The following is a 12,007-nucleotide window of genomic DNA, read 5'->3' as shown; positions in this document are numbered from 1 at the left end:
TCTCAAGTAAAGTAATTAATTTATTGTGAGGCTGTACTGCACTGCACTGCACTGCACTGCACTGTACTGTACTGTACTGTACTGTACTGTACTGTATAGTGATAACTAAATCACAATCGTCCCTTAGCCATGACAGCTGACCATCCTAAGACTTTACTCAAGCTCAAAACAGTGAATTATAAAGAAAAATAGACAAATCTGTACAACTGTTAGAATTTGCTAAAAAAAACGTAAGAACATATTATATGAAAAACAGTCTTACTTGCATTGTGTGCCAGACCAATTACTATATTTGGACAGTGACTGGTCAAACTGGCCCCAGTCCAACTATAACACTATCTAATTTAACCATTAGGATTGTGGCCCGGTCCAAAGGGGCCCCACTATTAAGATATTTGAGTTTTAGTTAAGTTCTGAAAACGAGACTCGGACAACCAAACACAAATAGATGTATGGACTATTGGAATCCATTTGTAAGTATTCACTAACTCTGTTGCAAGGAGGATAACTACGTATACAGTATTTCACTTGTGAAGATTCAAACACTGGATTGTGTAGCACAATGTTCTTAAGATGAGATCATTGTATAAAAACTTCTTCACTTTATTTTAGAGAAATGCTGAAGCTTGAGATATAATAAGACATACGGTATCTACTTTTAACTTCTGTAAAAGATAAAACTGACTGAATCAAATGAAATATTATTGGCTCTTTATTTCTTAGGTAATACTGTACTGTGCAATATTTTTCATTTGATACGATAAAATTTTATGTTCCATATTTACAAGTACAACCAGAGAACATACAGTTTACCTTTATCACAAAAATAAGTCAGCTGAAGAATGCAATAGATCTGAAGACTTGTGGTGGTTAAAAATGTGTTTCTTTAAAGAAGTTCCCTGAGATGAGCGATAGGGACAGTGAAAGCACTTAAAAGGTTTCTCTCCAGTATGGATGCGCATATGCCTTTTAAGATTCATCTTCTGAGAGAATTTTAATGGACAAAGTGAACAAGAATATGGCTTCTCTCCAGTGTGAGTTCGAACATGTTCTGTTAAATGTCCTTTCTGGGAAGTGGCGTAGGAACAGTAGGGGCACAGATGCCTCTTGCTGGTGAATCCTCTTCCACTGGCCCCCTGGCCAGCATACTCCACCTGTGAGGGACAGGTGCCACCTTAATCACTGCCATCAGGTTAATTTACGCTATCAATACTTAAACTATATGTAATGCATGAAATCTTATTCAATATCCTATACTCTAAATGCCACTTCTACTCCTTATCAAATTATAGAAAATGTGTAAAATAACATTTAAATGATAGCAGAATAAGTTCAAAATATTCTGCATCATTTTGTAAATAATTGAAAGGCTACAGGTAAATTTATTAAATCTGTACCTTTTTTTAGTGTTTTGTCATTTGTGGACGGGTGACTGTAACCGAGTCTTCAAACCCCCAAACATTCACCTGATATATCCATCAGTTATGATTTTATGATAAGGTGAAGTTGGCATATATTACAATTACTGTACAGGTACAGTACAGTACAGTACTGTATTGTACTAGTATGCTGTCAGACGTAACGACGTGGAGATGGATTAATCTCTTTCAAATTTCTTGCAGATTAACTTTTGTTTTAAAAGTGAGTGTGTGTGAGTGAGTGAGTGAGTGAGTGAGTGAGTGAGTGAGTGAGTGAGTGAGTGAGTGAGTGAGTGTGTGTGTGTGTGTGTGTGTGTTTTTCTACCACTGACTGGATTGTGAGTCAGCATCAGTCTGACAGATGGCTACACAAATGTACAGCATGCTCTCTCTCTCTCTCTCTCTCTCTCTGGTCAAAATACAGTTTATACTAAAATCAGGCTATAATTTCATCAACAAATTGAAGAGATTGCAGTTAACTTCTTCTAATCTCAACTACACAAAATACAATGGATGTAATATGCCTCAATGAGGGAAAAAAGTCTTGATAACACAAAAACATTTCATCTACTGGACAGTACTGTAAAATATACCTATGGAGGATTGATCCTGGTATCCTATTTTCAACCTAAGCCCTGAGACAGCTGAAGGTCTTGAACAGTAGACTACCCACTAACCAAAAACTTCAATACTGCACAGGGTCTCCCCGAGTCGCAAACGTCCGACTTACGAACACCCGCCGATACGAACGAGGTCTCAAAAGGTCAATTATTTTAGGAATCCAACAGAGGTGCAACTGGTTTATAGTATTAACGTGGCGGAGCGGCAAGGCGGAGCAACGGGTGGGGAGTAATGTGTCACCCAGCCACGCGCCTTGAGGGAGTGTCGGTATGCCTTACCTTCACCTCAGTAACGTGTGTGATCAAGTGCAAACTGCTGTTTTTTGTTTTTGGCCCTCGTCATAGCTCCCAAATGCAAACCTGATGCAAGTGATAGTAGTGCATCCAAGAAGAGGAAAACAATTACAATGGAAGTGAAAGCTGATGTAATTAAACATTCTGAAAAAGGTGAAACACCCTCAGTCACTGGCTTCAGTCGGTCAACGATCGGAACAATTTTGAATGACAAACACAAAATACTTGAACATGTAAAGGAATCTACACCAATGCACTCAACTGTGATAATAAAACAAAAAATGTGGATTGTTAATTGAAATGGAAAGATTGTTAGTGACATGGGTGAAAGATCAGCCAGCCCAGGGTTTCAATGTAAGTTTTAAACTTTACAGTATTTACTTACTTTTTTTATTTTGTTATTCAATTTCTTCTCTTATCTAAAATTAAGCAATTTAAGATGTATAAAGGGTCTTAGGCTATAGTGCACATAGGGTAAGTGTTCCAACTTAAGAACATCCTCAGGAACGGAGCTCATTCGTAACCCGAGGACCCCCTGTATTGCCCTCCTTTCCCTGTCAAAATTGGTTGTCCTTTACAGTAGTGGATCCCAACCATTTACCTATAAAGATCCATTTTGACCTTTTCAAAGTTACTGTGAAGCCAACCTAAAATAAACACCTGACTTTTGACCAAGAATTTATTAAAAGCAAAAAACTAGGTCACCACTGTAACTGAAGGAACTGATGTTACTGGATATAAAAAACATATCAAAAAACTTGAGACCAATATAACTTGATAACAAAATATACAATGACGTGTGGCCTGTCTATATAAACAATAACTTTGTGTTGATACAGTCAGCACCAGGTAGTAGGCAGCTACCAAACAGGGAGGTACTACTGCCTAGGAAGATATTGGAAGCATAATGTGTTGTCTAATGGTAGACCTTGCTGCCATATGGCATCACGAAAATTGTGACTAAGTCCCAGGTTGCTGATCTGACTTTCGCTTACTATTGACAACATAACATACATACGGTACCTGTATATTGTTTCTCACTTTTGATCTTTTTTTCATTTTTGTATTTCTTTATAGTTCTTATCATTATTTCTATTTTTACAGTGTTGTTATTATTATTATCATAATTATTTTATTTTCAATTTTGTATTAAACATTATATTTACTATGAATTACAGGTTGTACCTCCTTAGTCTGGCATTCTGTGGTCCGGAACGATTTTAGTTTGTCCAATAGGTAGATAGGCAGTTTTTTTTTTTTTTTTTACTTATCTGAATTATTATTACAGGAGTATTAAAATTTTGCCCCTCAGGCCCCAATGTGGGTCAGTGACCTATGCCCGGGTGGGCTAGTCCCCGTAAAAAAAAACAACAACAAAGCCGCGGGAAATTAAGGTTTGTTTACATCCGGCAATTCGGCTGCTCTCTCTCTCTCTGCTTGTCTATACAGAGTACAACATTTAACCCTTCAATATATATGAGCAGTAAATAAGTGTTACTTTCATATTCTTATGTAGAGTAATGACGATATGTTTTCACATGTGCGCACTCGCGCAGTCTCACTTTTTTTTTTACCATTAATGGTTAGCTACAGTCAACCCTCGCTTTACGCGGTCCCACATTCCGCGTTTCCACGTTTACGCGGTACCCTGCCGAAACCGGAATGCTCACATTCCGCGGTGCGTGCACCCCTTTACGCGGAGAGTGTCTGGCTCGACGCTATTTTTAGATTCGCCCCTCCCGCCTCCGCCTGGGCAAGCCGCGCGGTAAGGTTGCGCAGTGCATGTCTCTGTTGCGTTATCAGTGACGTCATATGACGTATCGGACTGCGATTGGCCATGCATCCCTACCTCCCTCCGCTGCTAGCTGTAATTGGTTTACAGTAATATGACGCGTCCACCCGGGGGAGGGAGGGAGGAAAGACGACGCTTGACCTAACCACGGCAGTTTCATCCCTCCAGGCCACACCGTGTAATCGTGCATCCATTGTTCTGTAAAATGGCTTCCGCCGGACCACCGCCCCCAGAGAGAAACCTTTCCTTACCTGGACCCAGCCGCCCTAGGCCAAAGTAGACACGACATTCCTTAAGCTACGAAATTAAGTATAAGATCATACAAAGTTGGAGAAAGGAACAAGACAGGTTGATCTCGCGCACCAGCATGGTGTTAACGAGTCTACGATCCGGACAATTAAGAAGGATGCAGCCAAGATAAAGGAGCACATGAACATCACAAAGTCTACAGGTGCTTCTATGATCAAGTATTTCCACAACCAGGTGCATCTCAAGACGGAAAAATTACTTGTGAGCTACTTGGTGCGTCAGGCGCGACGGAACATGGCGGTGGACACGCGCTCAGTGAAGGAGTACGCACGTGAACTGTATGCTGCAGTGTCACAAAAGATGGGAATTACAGAGCCCAAACCCTTTAATGCTCACCAATATCAACATTGGTGGTGAAGAAGCTAGTGCTGACCGTGTTGCGGCTAGGGAATTTCCTCCGTTTTTACGTGAGATTATGGAGGAAGGGCAGTACACCGACGACCAGGTGTTTAACATGGACGAATCTGGTCTTTTTTGGAAAAATCTACCTTCCAAGACCTTCGTTGTGAAGAATGCCAGCAAGATTCGGGGCCGGAAGTTGCAGAAGGAGCGCATCACCGTCCTGTTTACCACCAATGCCTCCGGTACCTGTAAGCTCAAGTTATCGGTAATCCACACAGCATGCAAGCCGCACACCTACAAGAGCATGGACATGACCAAGCTAAATGTTCACTGGCTGACCGCACGTAAGGCGTGGATGTTCTCTACACTGTCCCTCTCCTGGTTTGATGACCGTTTCGTTCCCGATGTGAAGAAATTCTGTGAGCAACAGAATGTGCCATTCAAGATTTTGTTGCTGCTGGACAACGCACCAGGACACTCATCCCTACTGTTAGATTGTCACCCCAACGTAAAAGTGGTCTTCCTTCCTCCCAACATTACGTCTATATTACAGCCCATGGACCAAGAGATAATCTGTAATGTAAAAGCTGCATTCTCTACTAAAAAATTCAAGCTCCTGAACGACTGCACCAACACCAGGGAAGAGTTGCGTAACCTGAGTGACACCACCACCGATAGCAAGAGTGAAGACGACGAGGATCAACAATTGGCAGAGCAACAAGTACTTTTAAAACAATTCTGGAGAATATTCAACATCAAGAAAGCTGTGGACTTCTTGGTGGAGGCATGGGATCAGCTGTCTGTAGCAACTGTTTGTCACGCATGGAGACATGTGTTGCAAGGCATTCCGGCCGCTAGGCAGAGTCAATCTGTGACTGGTGAGGTTCAGACTGTTGCAGTAGCAGTGGACCTTGCCAGAGAAGCTGCGCAGTGTTACAGGTGCAGGCTTCTCCGAGACCACCAACGACGACATCCTGGAGGTGATAAGGGATCCTGATGTGACTACCGACGAGATGGTAGATGATGATGACGTCAGTGAAAAGGCAGGTGGTGCGTCATCCCAAGAAGAACACCGTTTATCCCATAGTAATGTTAGGGGTGCCATCGAGTGTATCGAGAAAGTCAAGCTCCTCCTTTCCGACGACCCTGACTCAAACAGGTATGAAATCTTCACTACCCAGCTGTTGCAGACTATGGAGCCCTACATCAAGGTTTATCACGACAACATAAACACCAGCCGTCAGCAAAGCATAACAGAGTTCTTCGCCCGCAACCCACCACAGCCAGCCCAAGCCAGTGATAGTGACAGAGGTAGAGACAGTGATGATGACTTTGAGGGATTTGTCAGGGAGGCCCTGACAAGTGTGGATGACAGTGATGGTGACTCACCTGAGGGCCAGTAGCCTGCCCTCTGCCTCAGAACCAGCCTCCATTCCCGTACGCTGACCCATCTCTTCTACTAACGTAAGTGTTAACCCCAACCTTGTTTTTTCTAACCTAACCTTCAGTTTATTGACTGTTCCTTTCTATATTATGTGTGGATGAATACCATCATAAAGTTAATATGTTATTTTTAGTAAAAGGTACGTATTGTGTCGGGAAAAAGTGGAGTTTGGGGGTCGACCCGGTCTCTATTTCAATTAATCCCATATGTTATGTTGTTCACTTTACGCGGGCCGCCGTGGGTTGAATTAACCGCGTAAAGTGTGGCAGCCATCTCGTCTCCTTGTTTGTTTTAATATTCCACGTATTATTAATAAATTGTATTGTTAATTTTGCACACACAAACATTAATTCAATAAAAACAAATTCAGAAACATTAATTAAAATATATATGAACAGTAAATAAGTGTTGCTTTCATATTCTTATGTAAAGTAATGACGATAAGTTTTCACTTGTGCGCATGCGCACTTACATACGTGATCTTTCTTTTTTCTTTACCATTATCGTTAGCTACTTCTATTGTTCCATTTATTAACATTAAATAACATTACTTAAAACAACCATATTAATTTTACTACAGCTACAACCAAGGTCTTATTTTCTTCAGTATTATATGTAGAACCAGTCAGTCACTGGTTTTGTAATCAACGAAAACAATGCTGTCTCATTTCCTCGTGTTTTAATATTCTACGTATTATTTATGAATTGTATTGCTCATTTTGCACACACAAACATTAATTCAATCAAAAAGACTTTCAGTAATAAACAATAATGAATCTTTTGTACATAAGAGAAATGACGCTGTTTCCAGATTGTGCACGTCGTCTGAACGTTGGTGGGCCGTTCAAACCCGTTGAAATTCTAGTTTCCGCCGTCAAAATCTTTAAATGTGTTTTTTTTGCGAGTTCAAATAGAAAAACGTCGAATTAAAAACTCGCGAAATTTAAGAAGCTACTGTACGACATTTAACCCTTCAATAAGTCTTCAAAGAGACCATGAAGCAGAGAAAGTGGTGCTAGTGCTTCCAAGCCAAGTCACTATCTATCCAGGAAAAGGGTGAATTTCCATGGTCCGGAAATTTCCATGGTCCGGCACCGGTCAGGTCCCAAGGTTGCCGGACTAGAGAGGTACAACCTGTATTATTATTATTATTATTATTATTATTATTATTATTATTATTATTATTATTATTATTATTATTATTATTATCATTATTATCATTATTACATTTTTGCTCGCCAGGCCCTGATGTGGATCAGTGACCTGTGCCCGGGTGGGCTATTCCCCGTAAAAAAAAAATAAAAATAAATAAATAAATAAATCCACGTTTAGGGCATCAAATGAGGACATGGATGGCTAATGGCCCAGCACGATCATGGCATCAATTAATTCACCAATTCTTGCGCCATCGGTTTGAACTGTATTAGCGGGATATGATACATGTGGCTGTATGACTACTATTCTGCCTGATCACATTCTGTAATGGCTGCTTGGAAGCTACATGGGCCAATCAGGAGCAGGTCTAATCTTTGAACCAAAAGGATGCTCTGATGCTCCCATAAGCCAATGAGAGTTAGTTTATTTATAGCACTTAAGAAAGATGGACTCACAACCTTCCAAAGCCGTATGTAGAGTGCTTCTCCACCTCCTCATTGTCCTTCTAAGTGCTGGAAATCCCTCAACCCACAAGAGGTTAAGGAAACTTGCAACAATAGACCCAGACATTAAGAGTGAGCCAGAAGTTAGCAACATGGGTGAACATTTAACGGAAGGAGTTGTGTTGTGATAAGTTGATAAGTGAGTAACATTGATGATCGTGATGGTGGTGATTACAAAATCACTGCAAGTGAAACTGAACAGAGAGATGATAGTGATAGAAGCAGTGAGTGAGGTTGACACCCCCCAAAAGTGAGCACGTGCTGACTGGCGTAGGTGGGTGGGAGGCCATGGGAGGGTACGCCACGACACAGCACTTCACCCATAACCTGGACCTTTGCTGACTGACAGCGACGATTTCAACAGTAATGACTACAACTGCGATGATATGAACTATGGTGTTCGTGACAGTGTCAGCAACAGAAGAAAGTACTTTAGTGAATTTGATTTTTGATGAGAAATTGGTGCAACTAAGAGTGGACAAAAACAACATATATGAGGGAAGTGTTGTGACACAAAGTTGTCAGTCCCAATGCCAAACCTTGCAAGTGGTATGACTATCAATACTCATGGGACATGTGAAAAAAAAAACTTATCTGAAACCTAAGTCGCAAGTGACCAAGAGGCAGGGAATAAATGCACGAATGTCACAACAAACCGCATCACACTCTTTGTTTTCCACGCTCTGGTACAGCCAACCAAGTAATCATAATTTTTTTTCCCACATTTCTGAGGTCAAAGTCTATAAATTTAGTAGATTTCTTTATTAATTTAAAAAATACATTCGGCAAACAATGAGCTTGAGGGAGGGGATGATGGGACAGCAAATAACGCAGAATGGGTTAATGAGATATTGATACAGTACTGTTTTTCCATTGCTGTACCAACTTATCAATCCATAGTGATATTTTCTCTGCACAATGGAGATCATCTTCAGAATAGTATATTTATTTTATAAGAAGCCGAGATGAGAAAGCTGTCTTACACAGATAAAGCACTGTACAATACTGTATGTGGATAGAAAAAGGCATGAGGATTCAAAGCACATTTCACACAACACTGGAAGCTTGGACAACAGCTTTATCTAAACTAGGCAGAGGAAGGGAGAATTAAGTCAGTCTTAGCAGCCACTGTTGATCAAATCTATAAATTTTTCTTGGAGAAGTTTTGATGGCTTCATGACCCAAAGAAATATAAACAGTATACATCATTTGATAAAATATCGAAGAAAACTACATAATCCTCCTTCTGTACAGTACTGTACTCACCGTAAGTTTTAGATCTATTGATATGGTAATTGAAGGTACACCAGGCAGTGAGTGACTACAGCAGGCAGCATAATTTACTGCATGACACATTAGCTGTCTCTCCATGTCATGCAAAATAAGGTAAGCTTGCAGCCTTTGGGTCCATAACATGTCTGAATATATTTTGGTATGGGAATATGAACACAAACTATTGCAGCAAGTTACAGTACCATTTATAGCGACACAAAAATGTATTGTCCGACTACTCACAGTACAGACATCACAGCACTGAAGATATGGTCCTTTATGTTTGAGCTTATGTACAGTCCTGTACATACTCATACATTAGCAGTTACATAAACTGCATGTGTGCTGAACTTGTTTGTTCAGAAACTTTGCTTGCTTTGTTTTGGTAATACAGCACAATACTGCTTGGGATGAGTCACAGTTGGTTGTGTTTACAGTGTATTTTGTATTGTGACCAAATATTTTGTTATACCATACCTTAATACTGTACCCATATCCAGTACTGTATACAGTGTAATTATAATATATGAAACTGAATGTTCTTCGAGCTGGCAGGAATCAAAATGCCTACCTGTACTCTATTTGTGTGTTGTCGGAGCCATCCATAAGTTTTGTAGTGTGGCATTGGTGGCTAAAATTGATTTATTTTCATTGTAATGTATACAGACACTCCCCAAGTGATGGATGGGTCCCTATTTATCTGTAAACCAGAAGTGACCCTCCCATAGGTACCATAATCATTTAACAAATAGTTCATATAATGTACTGTATAGTATATATACAATTACTATACCCACACGATACAATACTTTTTTATTATTTAAAAAGTAGCAACAAAAGAAGAGGAAAGAAAGATAAGTACAGTAACTACAAAACTAGTGTACGAATAGTATTAGTAATTCCATTTACCTTAAATCCTGGTGCTGATTTGCTCATCCACAAGGTATGTAAGTTTTCCATCTTACAAATAACATGTAGTCGCTGCTTCGTTATCACAATACTGTAGATCATAAAGGCACCGAGCCTTTCACACGTTCCTTTATATGAGCCCTGTCCTTCACAGCCGTGTACGGTTGAGGTAGTGAGACCGAGTTCATGTGAGAGCGTGGTGATAGTTCTTCCTCCTTCATACTACTTAATTACTTTCATTTTCTGCTCTAGACATATTACTTAAAATTTATGAGCAGGTCCTGCACTCTTACTATCACATGGGAGCTTTCCAGTCACTTTGCAACACACTTTAGGACGATTTATGAAAGAAAATTCGGATTTGATGCGTAGGGGATGCGTACTGTTGCGATGCTTTTGAACTTTGAATGCATCAGGAAGTTGGGTGCCCTTGAAAATTGGAATAAATACCACCAGAACAGCAGTATAGAACCAGAGCCTCAGAGGCATTAGCCCAAGACAGATGCCAAGGGCAGTGTCCACAGCAGCAGCCCAGGTCAGAAGCCCACAGGAAGTCTAAGCCCAGAGCCTGTGTAAGCCAGTCATTAGTATGATGTCAGAAGTTCTATGTAAGAGTGTCAATAGTTGGCAGTGCCTCTAGTATCCTTCGTTGATTGTGCTTAGGTGATGATTAAATAAGCGTAAGGATACTTAGTAACAACTTTACATAGGGTCATTGTGTTTTGATGAGCTAATGTTTATTGGCCAGACTTCAAACCACTTTATAATAAATTTCATATATTTGTCTTTACAGTACTGTATATATATTTTCATTACCATATGTACAGTATTAACATTCTATAATTTCATCTTTACTTTTAACTTCTGTGTTGAATAACTGATCACCAGCTCAACCATACTACCAATTTTTTAACTTTGTAAGCCCTCCGCCACTGATATTCTTATACTTCTTCCTATTTCTCAATACTTCCTGTTATATTATTGTAATGTATTTGCAAATTAAGGCTTCAATATCTAAAGTAAACCACCCCTTAAGAATTACAGTTTCCTTTTCTTCAGTGAAAAAAGTATAATTTTCAAACACAGGTGAGCAGTGTAAAGCTGGAAGATATGAGGGAGGGGGGAGTTGGTAGCAGTGTGCAGCCACACACTGTAGATGCAGACCTTAACCTGGTACGGTATAAACACAATATGGACAATACAGTACAGTAATTGTAATCCACATATAATAAAGTACATGCAAATCCAGTTCTTGTGAAGCTGGTATAAATAAGTCACCTAATTACATGGATTAAGTGATAGAGCAGATGGAATAACAGGATGACCTTGAGTCATAAGAAACTGATACCAGCCAAGCAATACAATACAGTACGTACATATTTTATGCAAGTTCCAACAATTTCTCATGTGACAATCCTGATATAAGAGGTATTAGCTAAGCCAAAAGCACTGATGCATTGAGCATCCAGCTCAGCACATACAGTACCACAGTAAATAACTCTACCTACTTAGCTAATAAGCAACACTAGATAAGAGTTTTACTAATACAATACTGGACTTCATAATTATGTAAAGCTATGCCACTGTTACTGAAAAACTTAGGATGCAAACATAACTTTTCTGCACTGGCAAGAACCAATAATAATAACAATAACAATAACAATAACAATAATAATAATAATAATAATAATAATAATAATAATAATAATAATAATAATTAAACAATGAGGGTAAAGCATTGGGTATTCCCTACTTGTTTCAGCCATCTCCTGCCACTTTCTAGACTGTGCTTATAATACTCTCCCCTAACTTCCCCCAATTTAAAAGACTAATACACAATGAGAGGTTTGGGAAAAGGGTTACAAGATCATGTGGCAGAATATGTAGGCTCATGCTATACTGTTCTAGGAAGGAGAATGAAGCAGGAAAGATGTGGAATGAAAGAATGA

General features: G+C 39.6%; 1 protein-coding gene across 6 annotated transcripts in view; it reads right to left on the bottom strand.

Annotated features, from left to right (window-relative positions):
- The window catches only part of LOC121873819 (zinc finger protein 629-like), a 107,379-nt gene that overhangs the window by 41,239 nt on the left and 54,133 nt on the right, over positions 1-12,007 (bottom strand). The window contains exon 6 of one of the 6 annotated variants that reach the window (XM_042377550.1): positions 814-1,154. The exons of the other annotated variants lie outside the window; for them this stretch is intronic. Within the exon in view, the coding sequence (XP_042233484.1) occupies positions 819-1,154 (336 nt within the window). The 3' untranslated portion in view covers positions 814-818. The remainder of the gene's footprint in view (positions 1-813; positions 1,155-12,007) is intronic. 6 annotated transcript variants of the gene reach the window in all.

Source organism: Homarus americanus, unplaced genomic scaffold (genome assembly GCF_018991925.1).
Source record: "Homarus americanus isolate GMGI-L3 unplaced genomic scaffold, GMGI_Hamer_2.0 scaffold25827, whole genome shotgun sequence".
Lineage (NCBI taxonomy): Eukaryota > Metazoa > Arthropoda > Malacostraca > Decapoda > Nephropidae > Homarus > Homarus americanus.
This window is presented reverse-complemented; position numbering and strand designations above follow the sequence as displayed.